The 25,368-nt window shown below is 45.3% G+C and overlaps 1 protein-coding gene and 1 pseudogene across 12 annotated transcripts in view; one reads left to right on the top strand and one right to left on the bottom strand.

Moving 5' to 3' along the window:
• The window catches only part of Trim2 (tripartite motif containing 2), a 169,707-nt gene that overhangs the window by 85,119 nt on the left and 59,220 nt on the right, over nucleotides 1–25,368 (top strand). For 4 of the 12 annotated variants that reach the window (XR_015449067.1, XR_015449066.1, XM_087205759.1 and 1 more), the window contains exon 2: nucleotides 23,340–23,524. Coding sequence is in view for 8 of the 12 variants with exons in the window: in XM_087205757.1 (XP_087061883.1) it covers nucleotides 23,340–23,524 (185 nt within the window). In the remaining 4 variants the exon portion in view is untranslated. Of the gene's footprint in view, nucleotides 1–11,254; nucleotides 11,768–23,339; nucleotides 23,525–23,557; nucleotides 23,900–24,064; nucleotides 24,088–25,368 lie in introns of those variants that run through there. The other 8 variants (XM_087205760.1, XM_087205758.1, XM_087205761.1 and 5 more) reach the window with 7 other exon arrangements.
• LOC147829451 (U6 spliceosomal RNA) lies at nucleotides 19,800–19,900 on the bottom strand (annotated as a pseudogene).

Here is a 25,368-nt window from a genome sequence, read left to right as displayed (position 1 = left end):
GATTAGGAGCCCCTCCCAGAGCTGGGGTAAAGCCCTTGAGCTTCCAGTCAGTGTTACTAAAGTGAACTAAAGCCCCCCATGGGACTGGAAAGTGATGATCTGCTAGTCAGCTTTCAGATATTGTAACCAGTACCTGAGATGAATCAACTTAGAAAGAAGAAAGGTTCAGAGTTTTGGAGATCTCATCCATGGACAGGTGGACACATTGCTTTTAGGTCTGGTGGGGAGGGGCAGTACGTTGTGGCAGGAGCAGTTGACAGAGCAGAGCTGTTCACCTCATGGCCAGGACATGAAAGATAGGAAGCAGAAAAGGCTGGAATTCCAATATCCATTTCAAGGACATGCTCCCGATGGCCTAACTACCTCCCAATACGTCCTCCTTCTTAAAGGCTCCATTCTGTCCCAACAGCGCCACTTTACCACATGGGCTTTTGGAGGACACTCATCCAAACCATGGCAGATCCAGTTGTTTAGTCCACACATAGGGAGTGGCTCTTCTCTCTAGGGTACCGAGAATCCACTGTGTGGTAGGGCAAAGATGAAAGAGAGTGCCAGGTTCTGTGACCTCCAACTTGTGTTTCTCAATAGATAGAGGCTCACTGGGTGCAGCCAGTACATCCTGGCCAGGTTCTTTTCCAGATCCCACACTTTGACTTTTTCTTCTCCAGAGAAGCCTGAGGTAATAGCCTTGCCTTAGCTCCTCATCAGATAGCAGTTAAAATACAAGGTGTCAGCTAGTCACCCACAACTCAAACTGTTATCGATGGAGAGGTCTGTGCCTGGGCTGAGTTCTTCCCAGAGGAGAGTCCCCACTCAGCTAGAGGGTGCTATTGTGACATCAGACACAGGTGGCTACGGGTGGCTCCTCAGTACTTCAGTTGGGTGAGATCAGCAAGTCCTTGATCTAATAATAATGGCTGGATATGGATAGCATCTTCAAAGTTATAGAAGAACAGGTTTGATTCTTGGATTGGCTTTACTAGAAAGCTTTGCATTTCCTCTGAGTCCTGGGAAACAAATTTAATGATTAACTGTGGTGTCTCAGAAATAGGTAGAAATAATAAAAAAATAATAATATAAAAATATTATTAGAGAAAGAATTTCTGGCCTGCAAGAAATTTGATATGAATTTGAGACTAAAAGTCTTCTTAGATTTCAACAGTAAATAAAGTACAGTGTCCTATTTCCATCCATAGATTCTGAAGAGGGAAAGGGAGAAGGAAAATAAAGAAGGGAATGAGGAACTGCATGACATTGCTTTGGATGCCTGGTTGTTTTATAACTAAAACATTTGTGATCTGATTTCACATGGGTTGGTCTTGGCCTTTTTCTGGGAGGGCCCCTTGCCCTCCCTCAGGGTCCCCAGCTTTCTTGATTCACCATACATTCTGTCTTCTCCCGTCCTCTATAAAATTAGGGAACTTGTGACCCTCTGATGTAAAATGTTTCTCACAGCACTGAGAAGTATGGGCACAGCAAATTCTCGCACCTGTGCGGAGCAGATTGCCTCTATCTTCAAACCACAGAGTGAACATTGTGCCTCTAAGGAACCGATTATCTTTTCCATTTCTTATCTTGGGTACAAGTAAGAGGGGAGGTATTGCTCACTTATCTTGGCTTGTGTACAAGTAAAGCAAAGGTATTCTTTTATGAGGTTCTTGCTGTCCTGGGGTTGGTTTATAACCTTGTTAGTCTGGCTTGTGTCTTAATATCCACACAGGGTGTTGTGGGTCAACCAACTGGATTTTTCTTAAGCAAAATCCAGGAAAGGAGCTGGCCATTGTATTAGGCTGAAGCAGGGGTGAGTGAACCCCCACAGGCCACAGCCAGCCCGTGTCTGTTTTTGTACAGCCCATGAGCTAAGAATGGTTTTCATATTTTTAGATGATTTGCAGAGAATCAAAAGAAAAATAACACATAACATGTGAAAATTATATGAAACTCACATTTCAGTGTTGATGAATACTGTCTTGGAACACAACTACAGTCCCTTGCTCATCTACTGCCTACAGCTGCTTTTGCATTACAGAACTGTATAGCAGCAACAGAAACTATATGGAAGCACAAGTCTCAGGTGTTAACTGTCTACCCTTTACTGAAAACGCAAGCTGATCCATAGGCTTGAACAATTAAATGGCAGTAGCAGTTGACATTTTTTGAGCCTAACTATGTACCAGACGCAGTACTGACCATCTTTCAGGGATTATCTTGTTTAATCTTCACAGTGAACTATACAATATAGCTCTTTTATCATCATTTTAGAAATGAAGAAAAGGAGGATCAGAGAGGTGGTGTCATAATTTGGCCAAAAACAAACAGCTGGTCAGTGTGGGAGTTGGGGTTCACACCCACACTTGGCTGTTCCTGAGCGGGACCTCTTATCCACCACAGAAAGCCATCTGGGTTCACTGGAGCAACGCGCATCCTCCGTGGCTCTGAGCGAAGTCTACAGATACACACTTTGGATCTGATTTATTTTACATTTAATTGATTTCGTTTTATTGTTTAGCTGAGCTTTTCTGTTTGTTTCTCTCATGAGCGTATTTAAGTTCCTCAAGGGTGTTGACTATTTGTGAGCACAGAATAGAAGATGAATGAAAAGCTCACCCACACCAGGTCTCCCGGCTGCCAGTCTGACTGCTGCATGCATTGCCTGGGCTGTGGCCTCTTCCTGCCTCTCCCAGCACTGTGGCTTCCTGGCATCCAGCCCAGACACACTGCCACCTGCAGAGGGAGCTGGGTGCCAGTCTGCTGTAGGGTGTGTTCATTCAGAGCAGTGCATGGATGCGAGGCCTCCAGCTTTCCAGTCCAGGGCCAGCAGCTTACATCACAGGGCAAAACTGACTCCAGAGACCCATCGAAAGGAACTGTGTTCTCAGCATCCCACAAAGGCTGCTGGGCCTAAGGAACATACACTGGGCGACGACTCATTTTCCCTGTCCGCTGACACGCACAAATCACCAAGTGTCTTCCTCACCAGGAGGGGCAGGGGGTTGCCAACAAGGACCTGTCCCTTCCTGGCCTGGCCTGGCATGGGCAGTCAGTGTGAGGACTGGTTAGCACTCTGGCCTCTCAACTCTGTCCATGTGGGCTGGAAGCCACCAAGGCCAAGGGAGTGAGAAAGGCCCAGGAGGCTGTGGTCAGTGCAACAGAGAGCAGACGTAATCTCTTCTGACTTTGCATGACTTTACCCACTCTCCTTTATTGATTTATTTTATTTGGACTAAGAAAAGCCAGTGAGAAATAGTGTATTGTCTATTCATACATGCAGAAAACCAATGTTGATTGAGTCCTAAGATGACCCCAGCACCAGGTATAAAAAGTAAATCATTAGTCTTCCCTAAAGGACTCATAAACTGAAGTGTCTTTAATAATAATGCTCACTATGTATTGTGTGCTGTATCACGTCCTTTACAAACACTAAACCATTTAATTTTTACAAAAACCCTATGTAGTTAGTACCCTTATTATCCCCATTACATCAATGAAATTTTAGCATATAATGTGTTTGCTGGATTTCTATCACTGTGACAAAATTCTGAAGCAAACAAATTAAAAGCAAGAAAAATTTTCTTTGGCTTATGGTTTAAGAGGTTTCAGTCCATGGTTGGTTGGCTCCATTGTTTGTGTCAAGGCAGGAGATCATGGCAGGGAGTGGATAGTAGAGCAAAGCTCTTCACTTTATGTTCCAGGAAAGCAGACAGGGAGGAGGACTGGGTCCCAGTGTCCCCTCCCAGGGCTAACCCCCAGTGACCTCCCTTCCTCCCAGGCCCCACCTTCTAAGGGTTCCACCACCACCCATAGTGGCACAGCCACGGGCCTGTGGGTGACATTTCAGATCCAGACTATAACAGAGAGGTTAAATTTCTTACCCAGAGTCTTGCAATTTTTAAGTGGCAGAGCTGGGACCCAAACCCCATCCCTGGCTGTAAGGTCCACCCTCTCCTTGACCACTGCACCACACTGCTTCTGATTATAGTCTTGGACCTATAAGTGCCATTTAAGCATCCCAACAGCCTTCCAAGGTAGCATTCTATCAACAGCTAACAGAGGCAAGGAGCAACCTGAAGATGTGTACAGTAGTACCCGCTTATCTGTGGTTTCCCTTTCCTCAGTTTCAGTTATCTTCAAATTTAGTCCTAAATGTTAAATGGAAAATTCCAGAAATAAACAATTCATTTTAAATTGCATGCCATCTTGAGTACCATAATGAAATCTGATGCTGTCTGCCCCATTGTACATCCCTTTGTCCAGTGTATCCACAGTGTATACCTACCTGCCTGCTGTTAGTTACTATGTAACCTTTTGGCTGGCAGATCCATTGTCAGGGTTTCTCAGTGGTGTTCAAGTAACACTTATTTTATCTAGCAGGCCTCAAAATGCAAGAATAGTGATGTTGACAGTTCTGATACACCAAAGAGAAGCTGTAAAGTTCTTCCTTTAAGTGAAAAGGTGAAAATAAGATTATTTTCAGAGATCACATCTTATAACTTCTATTATGATCTATTGTTATTTTTCTCCGTTATTTTCAGTTGTTTTTGATATCTCTTTTTAAATTTTACCCCTCCCCCCTTTAATCCTGAGGCAGGGTCTCGCTAAATTTCCTAGGCTGTTCTGAAACTTGCACTTCTCTTGCCTAAGCCTTTGGCGTGCGCCACCACGCCCTGCTATATTTTTGGTCTCTTTCTGTGCCTAAATTATAAATCAAACCTTATCCTAGTTACGTATGTTTGTACAGGGGAGAGCGAGGGTATACAGCGTTCAGTAGCATCCCCAGTTGGGGACCGTGTGCCTCCAGGGGATCTGAGTGCCTCGGGGCCTTGGCTGGATCGCAGCCTGGGCCAACTTTCACTGTAGCTTGGAGAAAGGGGCTCTTACGGTGATACCTGGAGGGGGTGGCCCCCAGGTCGCCCTGGCCCCGGCTCCACCCCCGCTCCCCGTCACAGCCCCAAGAGTCAGCTTTTTCCCGATGGGGGAAAAAGGTTAAAAAAAGAAACCTAGAAAGAAGAATCTTCCAACCCCGCGGAGCAGGAGCAGCGATCTCGCGGCCGGAGCCCCCAGCCGGCCTTTCTGCAGCCCAGGCCTGCGGCTGCACCCTGGGGCGGTGCCTGTTGCCATGGAAAGCGGAGGTGAATGCGCTCCGGGCTCCGCCTGGCCTGGGAGGCGGAGGCGGGAGCTGCCCAAGGCTATGGTCGTTCTCCTAAAGTAAAGAGTCCAGAGTTTGGGCTGGTTAATAGAGAGGAAGGTCTGTAAGGTTCTCGCCAGCCTCCACGTTGGTTTCGGAGGAATCCATTATACCGGACGGAAAGAAAGGAATATGAGGAAGCGGAAGCCAGGAGCCTAGCCAGGCATTAGCAGCCGCGCACCCACCCGCCACCGACCAGCTCTGTGCCTCCAGGCCTGTGGGCGGGGGACTGTTGCTGGGCAGAGCCTAATTCCAGATCCCAGCTCCGGCTGGCGGCGCAACCCGGCTGTAGGGTATGCGAGGCGCCCCGTTCCATTCCCAGCCCCAAAGAGGGGATGCGGGGTGGGGGTGGGGCACTAACCCAACCCTATGCTCAAACCCACTGATTAGAAGCAATGAGACACAGAGTCGCTTTGAATTACCTAAGCCAAACAATGACAAAATAAAACAGTATTTTGTTTGCTTGCTTTTGCTTTTTGCTTTTGTTGTAGTCAGAGCAAGACAAAGAATAAGGAAGGGTGGACATGCTGTCAGGCGTTTGAGGTGCCCCTTCAGCCTCTCTGGAAGGTGCCAGAACAAGAGTCAAGATGGCTGGGGTCACCTTGGCCTACGGAATTTACACCGCTTTCCCCAACCAGTCCCATATCCCTTCCCAGTTCTGTGGCCAACTCAGTTCCGCTAGCGCACGCCATAGTTGAGGCAGGTGTACCACTCTCCATTTGTCTGAACGTTGTTGTTCAAGGGAACTGTGCTGTGGAAAAACCAGGTCACCCTCAGGGCCCTGCATGAGACCAGGTCTTCAGTTAACCTTTTATCCACAGTAGGTGTTGCCATGGAAGGGAGCGATTATTAAAGTCATAGAGTTGTTAGGGAAGGAGAGATTCTTAAATACTGAGACAGGAAGTGTACTTTATATTTACAAAAATGAAGAAAATGAAACCAGCAAGTTACAGACTGAGGAGCTTGTTCTCAAGCATAATGCTAGAGAAGGATTATTAGTGGGATGGCTCTAAGAGTCCATGAAAGAGAGTATCCTGAGTTCCATGAGAATAAATCAGAGCAGACCAACAGCCAGGGTTTGGGGACAGGATTACTGGACTCGGATTTTTATTGTCTGCTCAATATAAGTCAACATAAGAATGGTGGCAAGAAAGGACAGTGAACTCGGAGGTCACGAACAAAAGGCCAGGCTGGGAGCTAGAAAAGCAATGATTTTGTTTTGCTCTGTGCTGGGCAGACTCCACCTATGTACTTCTTCAGTGTGGGGCAGCACCCTGCAGAAACACAGGTAATCTTGAGGGAGACTAAGATACTCAGCAGAACGTTAAAGGTGCTTGATCTGGGTCCCCTCTCTGAACACTGCCTGGCCAGAAAGGGCTGTCCTGATGCCTGGGTGAGACCCAGTCAGCATGACTGTGAGGTGGAGGCCAGGAGCTCTGTCCCCAGGGTGATTTTGAGAGGTTCAGGCCTGTCATTTGCTGGTACTTACTGACTGGCACACACTCATTTGTGAAGTGTGCACCACTGAACGGTGATCCTAACAGCAGGCTAGTTCTAGTGTGAGTCCTGAGGTGGGAGATGGCTCCATTGCTTCTCTGATTAATCCACTCCTCTCTACATAATCCCAGTAGGTCGAGGCCAATTTGGATCTACTCTCTGCTTAAGGACACTGTTTCACTTGACATCATTTTCTCATAGTCCCGATTGGTCTGGGACCTCCTTGTAGTTACTAAAGAATGATCCAAGCCTCCAAGGAGGGAGCCCTTATCAGGGCCATTGCCAGTAGAGAAGAGAGAGTCTGCTGGGGTTCACCCCAAATCCCCCAACAAAGCTGATCACAAGAGTCTGGACCAGTGGAAAGAAGCCTAGTTTTGAAACGGGCTGCACCTGGACTGCTGACCTGTAAAATCCGTTGTACATCTCCTCATTGCTGGAAACAATTGTTCATTTCCATCCTCTTTCTTAAAACTGTTGGGTGATAATTTTCATAAAGCTTTTTGAAAGCAAGGGCAAGAAAAATGAAGTACTGATTCCATTAAGTGGAATTTCTAAGGCTCTGGTTTCAGGTGGTCTCCTTCTAGTTGATTATATTTATCTCTCACTGAAACATATCGCCACTCTAATTAGCTGGCTTTGTCCCACTCGGCGGCTGTCTGATTACTCTCTCCATTCTTGCCCATCCTGGAGGGGTGTTGTGACACACTGAAGGAGGACCTGTGCTGGCCACAGGAACGGACTTGAGTTCATTCAGGTTCACTACGTAATGGCTACTTCATCCTGAGCTGGTCGTGTAGCCTTTTCAAACCTCATTTCTCACTAAGATAATAAAAATCCCTTCTCTGCCTTTCTGGGTTTGCTTTGAGGATAAAGGAGAAAATCTATTATGAAGACACTTTTTAAATTACAAACCACCAATCAGATATGAAAAATTGCTGCTCTCTAAATGGTATGTGGTCCACTATTTTGCAATTCAGAAATGAACTTTTACCTTTCTGTCATATTATGTCACTCATCTCTTTGTAGGAAGATTTTTGTCATCCTGTATCTCTTTACTGGGCACCTATGCTGTGTCTAGCATTTCACTAGGGGCTGAGGAGTTAGAGGTGAAAGAAGGAACCTCCAACAGTTTTTAGCAAAGCATGCGGTGGAGGACTCAGGAATCACTTTTCTCCTCCGGACTGGCAGTGGTGGGGTCTGTGGGCTAGAAGAGGAATCAGAGAATCCTTCCTACCACGAGTAGTGACTTTGCTGAGCCAGGAAGGAGTCAAAGGAGTTAAGCAGGGAAGGGAAGCAGGAGAAGGTGAGAGTGTTCTGGGAAGAACAAGTCTGGAGATGAGTGTTTCCCAAAGTGGGGCTACTGGCGATACGGGGAGAGGGATCCTTGTGTGGGACTGTCCCAGGCATTGGGAATGTTTCCTATCCATGTGACCAGCGCTGAATGTCAGGGGTACCCCCATCTACCTAATACACTGACTATGACAAGCAAAAATGTCCTTTCACAAATACATACCCCACCACCTGGTGGGAGTGGGGTACCATTCCCTGCCTGAGGGTCACTGCTAACAAATATCTTTGGAGCTGTAGTATGACTAGGGAGGAGAGAGGTGGAGAAAAATGAGGCCAGGTCCAAAGCGGCCTTGTGTAGCATCCCAAGTAGCTTACTTCCTAGAGAAATTTCCTTGATCAAGGATAAGTAGACTCCACATAAAGTGCTTTGGGTGGAGCGTGGCACATAATACAGGGTCGATACATTTTGGGTCACTACCTCCCACGATCCTGCCAAGCCATAGCTGCAAATGTTTTGTTCTTATGCACACACAATGTCTGTATTACCTCCCAAGTGTGCATCAGCCAGACTGGCTGATGTCCGTGAACTCTCATGTCCAGTCAACTGGTCAGAATCAGGAGGGGAAGCCAGCTCCATGGAGTCAGTAAAGTGCAGCAGCAGCAGCCTTGTTTCACATGCTCTGCCACTGAACTACATCCCCAGCCCTCTTCTCTGCTTGTGAAACCCCACAGATGGCCGCTGAAGGCATCGATACAGGCAAATTGTGATTCAGAAAGAAGCACACCAGCAGCCACTACCACTGTCCACCTGCCTACCTGCCTGTTGCCTGGGGGTGCCCAGGGGGAGATGCTGTGACCTGCTAACACATCCTGTGGCAGCCCAAGCCTGTGCTTATTATAAACGGTTGTGTTCACTGCCAAGACATGTGCTGCCACTTTTTTGTAATACAGAGAGTCACACATGCTAGGCAAGTGCTCTGTCACTGAGCTGCACCTCCAGCCCTGCATGTCCCTGTAACAAGCAATCTTACATATATTTGTTAGGGCCCAGCTGAGCCCACAAACCCATTTTATCCATGCAGTAGTTAAGCCATAGTAATGAGAGTATCGGCAGTCAGCTTTCCCGTGTGATGCCATTTCCACAGAAGAGGTATTCCCAATTCAGGTAAAAGACTGGAAACAAACATGACCCGCCGCTGTTCTTCCTCCACCCCGGGCTGCAGTCATACCAGCTTTTACCCCAAGCCTCTGCTTGTGCTGTGTGCTGTGCCTGAAACACCCCTGCCTGGTCCTCCCGTGGGTGCCCACGGCACCCACTTCCTCTTGCTGTCAGTCACTTGCTGCCCCTGTTACATTGCCTGCTTACTAGCCCACCTTCCACACGAGACTGTGACCCTCCTAACGGGCTCAGAATCCAACACTCTTCACGGTATCTTCCGTGGCCACTCGGCTTGCAACGCACTTGACGTCCAGGAAGTGTTCCCTGTGGAATGAACGACTGAATCAGGGAGGCCTCCCTGACGATAAGCCCACCAGACCAAGGATCTCCCCCACTGCTGCGCCACTTTGTGAGGACGGAGACCCAGTCCACTGTACACTCCAAGAATTTGGATTAAATGGAGGAAAAGGAAGGAGATCAAAAAAAAGGCTGTGCTGCAGCCTAGAGCTTGGCTTTGCAGGAGGACAGCAGAACCGGACCCCTGCCATTGCAGGCCGGATACCTTTGAGGTGGTCCGACCTAGGAAGAGGACCTGGGCGGGGCAGCTTGCTGGTCCTTTCAGGAGTTACTCCTGATTATTTTGTGAACTTCTGAAGCAGAGCCTATGTCCACACAAAACCTTGCACACAAATGTTTACAGAAGCATTATTCATAACAGCCCCAGAGGAAACAACTCATATATCCATTAACTGATAAGAATGGATAATAAAATGTCCTATGTCTGTATAATATATGGCCACACCAAATGTACATCCATACAATATTAGAATATTATTTAGTCATAAAAAAGAACGAAATACTGACACATGCCCTGACATGAAGTTTGAAAACACGTTAAGTGAAAAGAGCCAGACATGTAAGACCATATTATATGATTTCCTTCATGTGACAGTCTAGAACAGAACGATCTATTTGTAGGGTCAGCCTCCCATACAAGTAGAAGTCTGTTTAGACTGAAAGTAGATTAGTGATTGGTTAGATTGCTCCAGAGACGGGAAGGTAGGAAGTAGCAGCTATAGAGGGCAGGACTTTGTTTTCATTTTGCTTTTGAGATGATAAAAATGTTCAGAAGTTGACCGTGATAATAGTTGTCTGCATCTGTGAGCTAAAAGTCACTGAATTGTACACGTTAAATGGAGGAATTGTAAAGCATGTGAGTTATATCCCAATGAAGCTGTCATTAAAAATAATCCCACACACTATAAAGTGGGGTTGTATCCTGGGCTTTTGAGAACTGTGTTCCTCCAAAAATGACCTGCCAAAATGGACGCGTCTGCAGTGCCAGGCCCCGGCGATTCGCACATTCTCTACCTCCCTCTTCCCCTTGCAGCCTCGAAGGTGACCATCCCTGATTCCTGAACCAAGGCCCCTTCAGGTGCTCATTGCAATGCTTGACTTCGTGGACAGAATGTGATAAATACTAATCCAATCAAATGGATAGATCAAATATGCATTATTTGATATCATTAAATATCGTTATTTAAATAAAAATGATTAGCGATTACCTTTAAACTAATAACTAGCCAAAGAATAGGATGCAATTCGATTTTCTGCCTCCATTGCTATAGAAAAGGTAATGAGTGATCATGAATTCCATTCTGACATGTTGATTGTTTATTCTAAAGCAGTTTGTAATATGAGAACCTAATCACTTTTATAGCTACTTGTTGATTTTAATGCTATTAATACTTTTTGAAAATATGTGTAATGACATGGTAGGAAATCAGGGTGTGTGTGTGTGTGTGTGTGTGTTTGTGTGCACAATTTGTCAGGTTTCTCAACCTTTAACTGAAAACTTCATCATCAGAAAAAGAACAGGGTCCGGTATGTTCTGAATCAGATGAATGTGCCACATGATTTTTCTCTGAGTGGGTAGAACACAGAAAGCAGAGAAATGTCCTTTGCATTATTTTGCTTTGTGGACTTTCATTCATGGTGGGGGGTAGTGGGTGGGGCAGCTGGTGGAGCCGGTCTGTCTCTGCGTGTTTGCAGCTCCCCAAGCATCTGCGGAAGCAGATCATATTTCTCAGCTAGTGGAAGCCAGTGTGGGCGCTGCACGCCTGTCGGCGGGAGCCTGTCGCCGCAGGCCAGTGCCGGGGCCGGCCGCTGGCCGGTGCGGGGCGCCCCGCACGGGCTGAGCTCGGAGGCGCGGTGCTGACTCAGGCCCGCCGCCGCATCCCGATCCCAGAATGCCTTGCCGGCTCGCTGCGGGCTCTGCGGCGGCCTCCAGAAGGATGTGGTGCGCGGCAGGGACCGATCGGCCGGCGCCGCGAAGGGGCTCTCGCGCTCGCTAGGGACGCAGCCTGCCTGCCGACGCCGGGCCTGCCCCCTCCTGCCCGCTCCGCCCGCCGCTCCGAGCCGCTCCGCGCCGCGCCTTGCTCCGCGCAGCAGCAGCCATGCGGGGATACTGACGAGGGCCGCGCTGCCGGGTAGGGCTGCGACCCGGGCTCTTTGCATGCTGCTTCCAAACTTGCGGCGTGAGCGGGGCCGTGCATTGTGCCGCGGAGCTGCAGCGACAGACTCGGGAGGATTTGAGCCTTTGACTGTCTGGTTAGTCTGTTTGCCTGCAGAAATGGGTAGGTGCTCAGCGGCTGGTTGCTGAGCGTTGCGCCTGGCGGATGCTGGTTTCTCCTGCTTTCTGTGCTCTGCACCCCCTCTTTCATGGTGATGCTGCATGCTCTGTAACCATAAAAAAGAGGAAGGACCACTCTTTGCTTAAACAAAGGCATCAAAGGAACAAGAATGGGGAGAAAGTGATGCAAGATTTTCCTATGAAGTTCTGTTATGAACTGATTATTTAGTCATTATTTTAATGGCGACTTGACTTGTTTTAAATAGGACAACCCCCCCCCCCATCTTTCTGTTGAGTTTAAATATTGAATCTGCAGGATTCCTCCCTCGCTGCCCCGGGGTGGAGGGGAATGTGGGGTGTGACCCTCCCCCACCACGTCCTCTATTAGGAGCATCCTGGGGTTTAGCTCCACGGCTCCCAGTAACCATGGGAAACGCATTCATTCATAATGCATGACTTGCCCCTCTGAATCCTCAGTGACATTGAGGACCGGGAAACAGATATGCAGCAGATGATTTCTTTCTTTCTGACCCCCGCCCCCCCCCTTTTAAGTACAGTCAAATCTGGGTGGAGCTCAATGGTAGCATTATACACCGGTGGGAGAATGAATCCTTGGGTCTGCTCCTAGGTTTGCTTCTTCAAACCATGGGTAATTTTTGGATTGCAGCTTTTTTGTACAAGAGTGCCCCACCCTGTCAGTCTTTATTGTAGGGCAATAGGAAAGCAAGTAGGACGGCTCTTTATTTTAAACTGAAAACTGAATGTTGATAAATGGGTTCCAGAGCCAAAAGATAAAATATTTTTGTCTGAAGAAAAAGACAGTTTCAATGCTGTAGCTTTCAAGAACAAATAGAAACTCAGAATGAAGCATTTAAAAAATTATCAGTTCACTTCTTTGGCTTAGCTCACATTACAGCAGTTTTATTCCTCATGAATAAATTGGTTTTTAAAACACTTACAATAGGTAAGGAGAGCCATTTGTTTGCTCAGATCCTTAGGCTGATTTCTTAAGTAGTAGGAGGATTCTTTTCACCCAGTGTGAGTTATTTTCTGGGCCTCGCATTATTCGGGGGACAAATGCTATACCAGCAGGGCTCCCAGCCCACTGAAATGTTAAATAATGCAGATCCCTCTGAGTGAGCTTACAATGAGAAGTTACATGTGTGCTGCGTGTGAGAAAGCTGCTTTCTGCTGCCCAGACTCCAGCTGGCAGCCAGCCCTCCCTAAACCTCCAACTCTTTCTTTCTAGTCTCCTCCTCGAAAGACATAAGTGATTTCCACTGCAAAGGTTAAAACTCTGCTGAATGTAGAAAAATTCTGGGATGGACCGCGCTAGCTGTAGGAACGTAGCATCTTTAGCCTACACGTTGTTAAAAAGGACACTAAAAATCCACACACATTTTCACCGTAGTTAATAGTGCAATTCTGAAGTGACTTAACTCTTAAAATTTATGGGATAACAGAAGATCAGGGGGCTTTGTGGCCCGTGCAGTGCAGCAAGAAGCACACATTCTTGGAAAGGAATACGGGCCTGCATTTGGATAGCAATCACTTTCTCCAAATTTATGACTTTAGTTCATCTATCTCAACTAAGTAGAAAAAAATCCTAAATATGTAGCAATTTTTAAAAACTTAACTGAGTGTAATTTTAAAGATACCTTTTGCCTCTTTTCATTATCTCCCTGGCAAAATTAATGCTTTAACCAAATATTTGTATGTATTACAGAGATGTATATAGAAGCACTTTCAAAGTTTGAAAACATTGCTGCCAAAATATTTACTATCATACTTTTTCTCCTCCTGGTGCTAGGCGTGGAACCCAGGGTCTTGTACATACTAAGCAAGTGTTTTGCCACTGAGCTACACCCCTACACCTAGCATTAGTCTTTTTCTTTTAAAAAAAAGTGAGTGAATTACTTCTACATTGTAGCAAAATGATACTTTGCAGACAGTTGTAATGACTTTTAAAAATTGTATTCCCTGATGACATTTGTGTCCCTTTATTACTTACACAAGGGTTTCAGTGTCAGACTACGGTTTGCTGGATAATGGGGTTGATTATTAGGCTTCTCTGAATATTTCTCTTGTGCAGGTTGTCTGGATTTAATGGATCAGATTTCTTCCTAGAATTTAGAGCTCTAGATGACAGAGAGAGACACCAAAAATTCAAATAGCATTATTGAAGGGACCATGTGTGTTGCTTTTTGCATGCTAATCTTTCATCCTCTTCCCTACCATCTTCTTCTGTCTCAACACCCTTCGTTTTTCTACTAAGTGCTTTTTTGTTTTTTGGTACCGGGGATGGAACTCAGGACCTTGTGCTTGTGAGGCAGGTACAGTGTCACCAAGCTAAATCCCTGGCCCCAATTAAATGCTTCTTATTTATTTTTTCTTGAAAACTTAGGTAATGAAAGAAACACTCTAATCAACAACATAATTAAACAGTGTGCTTTCTGTACACCAGGGCCATAAAAGAGGATCCTGTCCCATAGGCTCCTGTGCTTGGGAGTTCTGATGTGAAATAAGTTCCTCTTCTCCCTTCTTGCCAGCCTCTCCCAACCCCAGGCTTGGTTCCCACCATGTGGCTCCCTGGCTGCCCTTTGCCTTTCTTGTGGTCTCAGACTACGCAGCCACTTCATGGGTCCCCAAGGAAAGCAAGTGGGAGGCCTGGCGAGGTGATGGATGTAGGGAGTGGAGAACCCACTCATCTTGATTGTCCTCGGGTGCCTGAAGGTGAATGTCAATTAGCTGGACCACTTAGCACTCCATCACGCAGTCACCACCTTCAGGAGCTCAGAACACCAAAGCAAAGCGTAAGAGCTTAAGCAAAAGGTGAGGACTTCTACAGGGAAGGCAATGGCAAAGTTATCTAGCTACACAGAGGAGAGTTGGGGGAATGGACACACGTAACACAAAGAGAAGTGGGGAGCTCAGCTCAGCAGGCACCACCACCCCCATATGGGAGAAGCCAGCACACTGGGAAGCTGTCACACATTGCACACTGGAAATAAGGAGAACCAGGCCCTGGGATTTAGCTCAGTGGTTTCGCTGCCTGCTGCACAAGTGCAAGGACCCAAGTTCTATCCCTGGTACCAGAAAGAAAGGAAGGAAGGAAGGAAGGAAAGAAAGGAGTTGGAAATAAGGAGAACCTTGAGGGCCTTGGACACATCCCTCCCTTGGGACAGAAGTTAAAGTGGGTGGTCGTCTACTAGAGGACCTCCACCACACACACACGCACACACGCACACACGCACACCAACAGGAAAGAGCACATCTAGCCTACTAATTTACAAAACAGCCCATCTGGGAGTGAGCCTTGATTTAACTGGAAGTGGGTCGCCCGTTTTCATGTCACTGAAGATCATCCTTTCCTTTCTTCAAGGTAAGCCTCAGTAACAGTGCACATCCACTTACAGCTGGATGATAATAGAAGTGTAACAGAACTAAATGCCTGCTTCTCTTGTCATTTTTCCTCTCCCTGTGCCTTGAGCTGTAGGTGTCACCAAATCTGGCAAGTAACAGGTAACATAGTTATAGATAATCCTAGAGCTTCACGATTTCCTTTCTTCAGATGTACTGGGAAATTTTTCCTTGTTTGTAAAGCTGATGTAGTTATTGCCTATCTGCCTCATTGCACTGGCCCAAGAGCAATTAAAACTGTATACACATTAGTAAATAAACTCACCTCCAGGGCCAAACAAAGAGAAACCCAAGAGTGCCATAAAACTAGAGCATAAAAATGTATGCTAATCTGGAGTTCCTTTAGGGTGCCTCAAATCACAGGTCCACGTCTCACTTTTCAGGGCCCTCTGGGCCCCTGTTTTGAGCAGCCGTGTTCCCTAGACCAGCCAGGCACTGGGGCCACCTCCCTCCCCTTCCAGTTCTTTTCCATCCTGTCCTCCTGTTCCTCCTTGAGCTGCTGTAATCAACAGTTCGTATACTTTTCTGATCTGACTGGTATAATGTGGGGTGGGAAATATGGTTTAAATCTTAGAATTGAAAACTCAGGCATTTTTTTCTCATTTCGTCTCCTCCTATCAAATTCTTTTCCATTTGGTGGTAATTTCCACTAAATTGAGAAGCAGTGATGTGAAGGGAGAAATGCTCAGGCAGGATTTTTCTGTGCAGGGGTTTTGTTACATGATTGCTACATTGGTTTTCCCACAACATGCTGTGTTTAGTTGGCAAAGCCCTATTAATAAGGGACTTATGTGCCAATTCTTAGACTTTTTATTACCATGCATATGTGTCCTCAGTAGTTTTTCATTTCTCTTGGTGCATTTGAGAACGTGTTAAAATGTGTCACTAATATTTACCTTCTGGATGAGGGCTCCTGTTGCTAAGCATGGACTGTCATGTGGGGAGGCCAGGGAGAAACGACAACATGCACACTGTGCTCTCTGTCACAGAATTTGGCAAACGCCACTCTTTTCTGCCTAAGTCCATTTTTGTGTAACACTTCATTAGTTCAGTTCATTCAAAAGATAGGTGACTACTGAGTACCAGGTAACACAGTTCTGAGTGCTGGGACCGTGGCAGGGAGCACATGGCTGTTTTCTTGTTGTATCTTCACTTGGAAGAGAGAGATGGAGACCTAGAGACAGAGGTCCTGTGCTCTGTCCATTCTTAGAAGACACTCATCCCCTCATGGAGGCGCCTCCCTCTTGACTGTCACCTCCTAAAGGGCCCGCTTCCTACCCCATCGTGCTGAAGGGCAGGCAGCCAACCTAGCAGAAAGTGACCAGTGCTGTGTAGAAAAACATAGCAAAGACGAGGGGCAGTAGAATGTAGTTTTCCAGCCACTGGTCACTCGAGCAGGTGACTGACACAGCACAGGGCACCTTTGTGAGCAGGACTTCTGTGTGTTTCCCACCCACGGGGACCCTCAGCGTTCCCCATCTGAGCTCTCATAGCTGGTTAATGCCAGTATCAGTCTAATGCTGGCTACTTCTGTCATCTAAAAGGGCTCTTCCTGTCTTCCCCCTCTGCAACAGTCTGCCTTCTAGTTTCCTGTCATCTCTCCTCTATTTTATTCATTTTTTAAATTGTAGGTTTCCCATTTAAGAGGACACATGTGATATTGAACTTTCTGGGTCTGACTCTGCTTACTTAGCATGATGGTCTCAAGTTCCATCCATTTTCCTGCAGTTGACATGATCCCGTTCTTTGTGGCTGAATAATATTCTGTTGTGTATATACACACATTTTCTTCATCCATTCATCTGTTGACAGGCATCCAAGCCATTTTCAGAGCTAAGCTGTTGTGAACTATGCAGCTATACACATGAGTATGCATGTATCACTATAGAATAATATCTTTAATTCTTTTTTTTTTGGTACCGGGAATCGAACTCAGGACCTTGCACTTGCTAGACAGGCGCGGTTAATAGCTTTAATTCTTTAGGGAATATACCCAGAAGAGGTAAAGATGGTCAAATGTATTTCTATTTTTTAGTTTTTGGAAGAGCCCCTGTACTGGTTGTCACAGTGGTTGTACTAGTTCATAGTCCCACCAATAATGCAGGCTCACCCTCTCCCCTAGATCCTTGCCGGCATTCATTGCTTTTTGTGGTCTTGATGACAGGCATTCTTTCCCCAGTGGCTAAAGATACGGAGCATTTTTTGGTATACTCATTGGCCATTTGTACATCTTCTTTTGAGAAATGTCTGTTCAATTCATTTGCCCGTATTTTTCTTTGGTGTTTTGGGGGCTAATTTTTTTGAGCTCTTTATATACTCTAGATATAAGTTCTCTATCCGAAGAGTAGCTACCTGGCAAAGATCTTCTTCCATTCCACAGGTTGTCTCCTCACTCTGTTGACTGTTTCCTTTGCTACGCAGAAAGTTTTTAATTTGATGTGATCCCATTTGTTGGTTCTTGGTATTATTTCCTGTGCTATTGGAGTTCTGTTTGGGAAGGCTTTGCCTGTGCTATAGTGTTAGGGTTTGTATGTGGATGTTCCCCCAAAGCCTCAGGCGCTCAGAGGTGGGGCTTTTGGAAGGTGATTGGGGTGTGGGGACTTAGATTATTACTGTTAGGAATTGGGCCTGGTCCGATGAGGTGGCCCCTGGGAGCCTGGCCAGGAAGGGTTCATCTGCTTCCCTGGCTCCACCCTTTGCTCTTTGCTTTCTGCCCCCTCTGTCCGCCCTGCCTTGGAGCCAGCAGACTATGGACTGAAACTTCTACAGATTGTGAGCCAGAATAAACCTGTCCTCCTTTAAGTTGGGGGTGTCTGGTGTTGTGTCTCAGAGACGAGCAAAGTGACTAAGATATATGGCTTCAAGCGTTTCGCCCGTTATCCTCAAGCAGTTTCAGAGGTTCTGTTTCTATGTTGAGGTCTTTGACCAGTTTGATTTGATTTTAGTAGTACAGTACAGGGTGAGAGCTAGGGCCTACTTTCAACCTTCTGCAAGTGGATGTCCAGTTTGCCCAGTACCATTTGTGAAGTAGGCTCTCTTTTTCCCATCATGTTTTTGGCCCTTTTATAAAAAATGGCTAAGGCCATGGGGTTCTGTGCCTTCTGTTCTGTTTCATCTACGTGTCTCTTTTTGTGCCAACACTGTGTTGTTTTTGTTATTGTAGCATCATAGCATAACTTGAAATTGTGATTTCATAACTTGAATTGTGATGTCTCCTGCTTTGCTCTTTTGCTCAGGATTACTTTGGCTATTCTGGGGGCCCCTCCCCCCTCCCCATGCTAGGATGGAACCCGGGGCCTCACACATGGTAGTGGCCACTATGACTGAGCTACATCCGAGTCCTATTCTGCATCTTTTCTCATTCCATATGAATTTTAGGGTTCTTTTTTCTAGCTCTGGAGTTTCAGTGGGGTTTGCATCGAGTCTGTATACTGCCTTGGTGGGCTGTCTCTTGGCCCTTGGTCGGTGTGCTGGATGTTAATTCCCCCGTCCCACAGACACTGGGGCTGTGTCAGAAGTAAGATCCCAGGTGTGTTTCACAGATGTTCCTGCAGAAACCAGTTCTCCTAATCTCCAGCAGAAGAGCAGTTCTCCATTCTGATCATCTTTGTTGTCCTGCACCAAATTCTGCTGCTTTTATAGGGAGGGAAGGTCTCTTTACTCTTCAGAAACCCAGGTGGGGAAAGGAGACAGCCAAGAATCTCAATGTTCATTGCTTTCCAGTACAAGAAGACCAAACACTGCTAGTGCTCAACAATTTTGACTAAAGGGTGTTATTTTATGCCTGAGCCTCATGGCCTATTCAGAGTGGTGGCTGGCAGCCTACTGCATCCCTTCAGATTCTAAGCACCCTGTTCCTCTAGGGGTGGTGGAATGCTTCCCTGTTGCAAGTGTTCGGTTATATTCAGGGAGGGATTGTTATCCTGGCAAAGCTGGGAGGTTGTTAGGGGCTGGAAGCCTTCTGTGTTGATTCTGAGAGTTCTAAAAATCCAGATGACCAGAGTTCGATACCTGGTACCAAAAAAAATAAAATAAAATAAAAATCCAGATGCCTTTGACAGGTCACTTGTGACCTTTGTGATATTGTCATGATTTTAAATTAGCATTAATGAGTAAACATAATTAATTTGCCGTGTGAATGAACAATACTAAAAAGATTCACTGTCATCTACAATAATTATCATAAAATTAGAATGAAGTAGGTTTGTTCTTTCAATTTTAGGCCATAGAAGTACTGGCTTAAGAAACTCAGTTAGTCAACACATATCATCTGATTAAAACAAATATTTTTCCTTGCACCAAATCCAAAATTCTTAAGGTTAGGAAAAAAAAAAAAAAAGAATGAAGTCTAGTATCATTTTCTCTCTCTCTTCTTTTTTTTCTTTAATCTACCATGGCTCTGATTATTTCAAAGGATAGTATGAAAAAATTTCAAAAGCTATGTAAAATAAAATTATTTTTAATCAATTTTAATTGACAGATTCGAGTTCAACATCATTTTTCTTCCATTTTTTTGGTTATTATTATTGTGCTGGAGATTAAACCTATGGCTTCATGGATGCTGAGCATATACTGTATTATTGAGCTATAACCCCTGCTTGCCATATCAGTTTTTTAAAAACAGGGAACACTTAACAAATTTTTATGCCATCATTGTGCAGGGGCTGTGCTAATTTTCTCTGTGTCATTCAAATTTTAGTGCTACTGAAAGGAGCACTCTGTCATTTTTATGCTACACGCGCGCACATACACACTAGTGAAGCAGCTTGTTTAAGATTAGGTGTCATCCACTTACCAGATAAGGCAGAAAAGTTGACATTTGAGCTTTCCAATTGGCTGATTTTTCTGGATGACCTTGGACAAGTCATTTAAACCCTCAGCTTTGGTTTCCTTTTCTTTAAGACAGACAAATCCATCCCTTCCCTATTCTGATGTCATAGGGATGGGGTTTTACAAAAAACAGTGTGTGCCAACATTTGAGCTCCCGAGAAATGAACCATGTTTAATCCAGTCAATGAAGACCCTTTTCTAGTTCTTAGAGACAACCTGTAGAAAGCCTAGCAGATAATGCTGGCTAATAAGATATTCACACCTAGTCTGCTTTGCTATTCCTGAGCTCTGTCGGAATGTGGCTCAGGGATAGCAGGTGCTATTTGTTTGTTGATCATACTCTTTAATGAACTTATTTGGAAAGTACAGAGTTGGAAAATGGCCGTGTCATATATGTAGCTACGCTTAAATATGTGCAAAAAAAGTTTTCTTAATAACAACGGAAATTCTTTTCAAAAATTTGATTTGGTGTTTGAAAAGAGCGTTTCCCTTAGAAAGTGTGGAACTGTTGATTCTATAAATATGGCGGATTTCCCAGCCTCAAACACAGGTTAAGCCATGTTAAAGTGTCACATACAAACCAAGCCTCCATTGCTCACAAGGTCAAGGGCGGTAGAGTGGTTTAGGGACTGAAAAGGCTTCAGAGACTTACATCTGTGTTTGCATTCTGGTAACCTTAACTAAGTGTGTGTTTTGTTTTTTTTTATGCATAGATTGAGAATAATCATGCTACTTCTTCTAGAATTATATTGAAGATTAACTACTTTTTTGTTCTGGTAAAGATTCCGAGGGCTGTGGACACCTTACCAAATAGGTGTGAATTTTACTTCGGTCTTAGTTTGCCCTTTGGTATAGAAGCCAGGAACTCTTCAGCATGGTAAATGGAGCTGTGGTCACCAGGAAGCCAGGTCCTAACACTGTGAGGACCTGGTGATGTTCGCTCCATGGTTCTTTGTATCTTTGAGGAACTATTTCAGACCCAGACGTGTGGGCCGATGTGTAGAATATAGGTAGCATTTAGAAGTGATAGATTTTCAGAGCAAGACAGAGAATACACCTTCAAGTGTGAAAGTGTGAAGACATGCAGGCCTGGTGGAGCCAGGTGCCCTGAGGGCCTCAGGTTCTGTCTCTATGATTACTTGGGTCTTTAAGGATTGTTATTTCTTGCCTCCTGGGTCATTGTTCTTTCCTGAGGAAAATGGGCTGTTTTGACCAACTTCAGAGGAAAGGAGGCCCCTGTTTACTCCTCAGGTGGAATGTTGCCCTCTAGGTTGTTTGGAGACCTGGAGGTTTTTCCACCCACTCACAGGTGTCTGGACTTTGTACTGTAAGAGCCCTGGGCCTTATCAGTGTGCTCAGAGAAGGGGAGATTCTCTGGGGCTATAGCTTGTTTGGATTTTATCCATAGCTAATGATTATGAAAACAAAGGAAAAATGAATTTAAAAAACATGTTTTCTTTGCTTTTTATGTTGTCCCTAGCTACCTGTCTCTAAGCCTGCTAATGTCTAACTTCCTGCCTAACAAAGCTGTGCTTTATAACTTTTCCCTCCTTTCTGCACCCCTGGGCTCTCTGCTTTCTTCTCTGTTGTTCTCTTCTAATTTCTTCTTTTCTGGAATGATCCCAACATTTTGAAGCCTGCTCTGAATTAATTCCCTTTTCCAGGTCCCTTAAATGCACATACATGTACATCAGCAGATCCATCTTCCTTTTTCCTTTCTTCCCTCCCTTTCCTCTTCCTTTCCTCCTCCTTCCCTCCTCCTTCCTGGCTATTTATTTATTTTTGAGTGGTACTGGAGCTCGGACCCACAGCCTCACAAGAGCTAGCAATAGCTCTACCACTGAGCTATATCCCCAGCTCCCAATGGGCAGTTCTTTAAAATAACAGGGACCCCCTCTAGATTTTTGTCCTTGCTTCATGGCAGATACACTTTAGTTTCCAACCAACAAAACTTTAGTTCTGAAGAAAACACGTCGAACCACATGTAAAGTGTATAATCAAAACTTCTAATGAGCACTGCTCTGCAGATTAGAATGCAGGGGAAGAAAAACTTGTACTCTCTACTCTCCTGCATTATGTGCTTGGGGACTATGAACTTCTACACCATTTTGATAAAGGGTCATAAATCGTGGAGAAGCGATTAGACAAAGGAAAGGAGGGCTGTAAGTTGTGGGATGGTGAGTAGGAAGGGGTGGTAGAGCAGGTTTGTTTAGTAAAGGTGTGTTAGGCAGACTCACCTCACAGTCTCCGTGGCTAAGAACCTTCTCTTCCTGGGATAGGAGGGAGGGGACGCTTTATAGGTGGACGTTTTCCTTACAGATGGGATATTTATGTCCATTTTAGGCAAGTGAGGGAGAACAGAGAGCTCCTTTTGTGACTGCTGTTTCTTAGCAGCCTTCTGCTCAAAATAATCCTTTGGCCAAAGTGGCATATTTTGAGTGACATACTCTGATCTCTTCAAGAACAATCAATACTTGGGAATACTGAATTCAGTAAGAATCTAAAAGGCAAATACAGTGGACCCTTGACTTACGAGCTCAATTCATTCGAGAGGGCTGGCTGTAACCCAAGTCAGTCAGTTGAAGGCTCAGGCTCCTCTCCACAGCCTTCAAAGTCTCTCTTCTGTACTCAGGCAGATCTGTGTCCTTAGAGAGACACTGGCCCAGGATTTCTCAGTTAACCCCACACAGAAAGGATGATGTCATTGTTCCTTCCAGAACCCTTTAAGGTTCTGGATATGTATCTGAGACCATCTGGAAGCACAAGGGACTGGGACTCGGTTCGTAACTCAAGACTTTGCTCATAAGTTAAATGAAAATTCCAGTAGTAACCCAAGTTGTTCATATGTCAAGTGGGTCGTAACATCAGCATCCGCTGTATATATTCAACTACAGTCCTGCTGAGGCATGAACAGACATAGCTATGTAAGTTTTTATCCCCTTGGGCCAGGGATTTAGCTCAGTGGTTCCGCCGCCTGCTGTGGAAGTGCAAGGACCCGAGTTCGATCGCCAGTACCAAAAAAAAAAAAAAGTTTTTATCCCCTTGGCTACCACTCAGCCTTGAAAACCCAGAGAGCACGCTCTCTTTTACTTTGCTCTGTTTGCATGAAGATGGGATTATTTTATTGATTTGCAAAACAAACAGCAGGCAGAGCACTGTTTCCCTTGCGAAGCAGTGCAACTCAACTGTGCTCGTTTCAGAGTCACTAAAGTTTACTTCCACCTACCTGTATTTATAACAAGATGCCTGGAGGGAAGGAGGCGGTACTGACTTGGGCACTTGCAGATTGTTACACATGTTTCTGTTTTGGTTTTTCTGTTTGACAGCAGCAGCGTGCAGGGTCACAGACAGCCGGCCCCCCATGTCAGTGGTCTAGGATGGCCAGTGAAGCCACCAACATCCCAAGCCCCGTGGTACGCCAGATCGACAAACAGTTTCTGATTTGCAGTATATGCCTGGAACGGTACAAGAATCCCAAGGTCCTCCCCTGTCTGCACACTTTCTGCGAGAGGTAAGCCTCTTCGGTGCTAGCTCCTCGGAGGGGCTTGTACAGCCTGACTCCTGCCACGGCCCATGGGGCTTTCTCCCGGAACTGTGTTACCCCGGGAGACAGTGAGTCTCCGTCCTCCCGACAGACATCTGGAAACCAAGGCATGCGTTGCCAGCAACCTACTGTATTTCACATACTTGCAAGGAGAAAGCAACCCAGGAAGGACCACTGGTTCATTGCCAAAGGAGACAGAGCATTAACTATTTCAAGATTAAACATTTTTTGTGATTTTTTTTTCCTTTGTTCTTTGTGGAATGATTTTGCTGACAGCTGTTCCCTCACAGAGCGTCTTTCCCGGGGGCCAATTACAAATCTGTCATTTCCTCCCTGAAACAGGTAAAGTGAAAATACCTGCATACATAAGGGGTCATTTCAGATTGAACCTAGGGCCTTTGCACTGCAGTACCCCCAGCTGTTTGTTTGTTTGTTTATTTATTTATTTATTTATTTATTTATTTATAGACAGGTCTTGCCAAGTTCCCCGAGCTGGGCTGGAACCTGCCTCACAGAGTACTGGGTGACAGGTGTGTGCCACCATGCTCTATTTATGCTTCCTGAGAGGTTATCTTTTTGGAGAGGGGTGTGAATGAGTTATCAAAATACACTTTACCCCATTGTTTAACTTACCACCTGAGAAATAAGGCATTAAAAGTCTGTAGTTAGTTTATTTGTGGCCTAATTTTTTTATTTTTTTTATTTTTTTGGTACCAGGGATCGAACTCGGATCCTTGTGCTTTCAAGGCAGGAGGTGCAACCACTGAGCTAAATCCCTGGCCCTCTGTGGCCTAATTTAAGTATTTTCTTAGTAAAGTTATATGTTTTCTTAATAACAATTATGGTAATAATGTATTATAGCACTTTGCCAAGTAAGTTTTCTATACTGTTTTATCTAAGATACATAAAATATTTTGCTTATTATAGAACAGGAAAGTAGGACTTCTAATGGCTTCAAATATGTACTGATTCCATTTACCACCTATTTAACATTGGTTATCTGAGACATCCACTTGATGTTTTTTGAGTTGATGGGGGTCTCAAGTGCAGAAGAATAGCCACGTCCTTGGCGGTGGTGATGGGTGGAGCAAAAAGGTAGATTTGTTACTGATAGCTGTGGTTTTTATTCCTTTGGGATTGTTGCACATGTGTGTGGATAGACTTGTTTTGTTGTTTTTGTGGTATTACATAGTGCACCAGTACTTTTTGTTTTATGCTTTGGCTTAAGTGCTTTTAATTCATATTCCAGACTAATTAAATAGAGTGTGATTTCCCCCCACTTCTTGACGGATATAGCTAAAACAAATAACAGCCAGTTGTCCGTGTGTCCCAGTGCCAGTGCCCATATGGTGAGACCCCTACTTGATTTGGATCCGGTGCCTGGCTGCTCAGTCTGAACTCGGCAGAGCTACCACAGTCCTAGGTTCAGCGACTTGCCTGTTTCTTGGGTCCTCTTACTTTATTCCAGCTGGTGAGAAGCATCCTGCAGAGTAGCCCTGGGTCTGTCCCCTCTCCCCGTTTCCCATCCAGTAACTAGTGGTGGTGACTTACAAGATCCTACTGTAGTGAGTACCCACGGAAGGTTGTGCATTAAAATTGTTCCAGCATCACACATGGTGAAATACTTCCTTTTGAAAGTGAAGGTGACTTTTCCTTAAAATGGGAAGATTTTGTTTCTGTAGAGACAGAACTTCACTGTTGGGTTCTGTCTCTAGAACTAGCCCTGGGGCCCCTTATGTTGGACACACATACCCTCTTGCTTGCAGGCATCTTTATCTTTGCTTTCCTACCTCCAAACACCAGCGAGGCTT

The sequence above is a fragment of the Heterocephalus glaber genome, unplaced genomic scaffold (assembly GCF_053883595.1).
Source record: "Heterocephalus glaber isolate CG9 unplaced genomic scaffold, H.glaber_assembly_v1.0 deba00000613, whole genome shotgun sequence".
Lineage (NCBI taxonomy): Eukaryota > Metazoa > Chordata > Mammalia > Rodentia > Bathyergidae > Heterocephalus > Heterocephalus glaber.
Note: the sequence above shows the minus strand (reverse complement) of the source record. Positions and strands in the feature narration are given on the sequence as shown.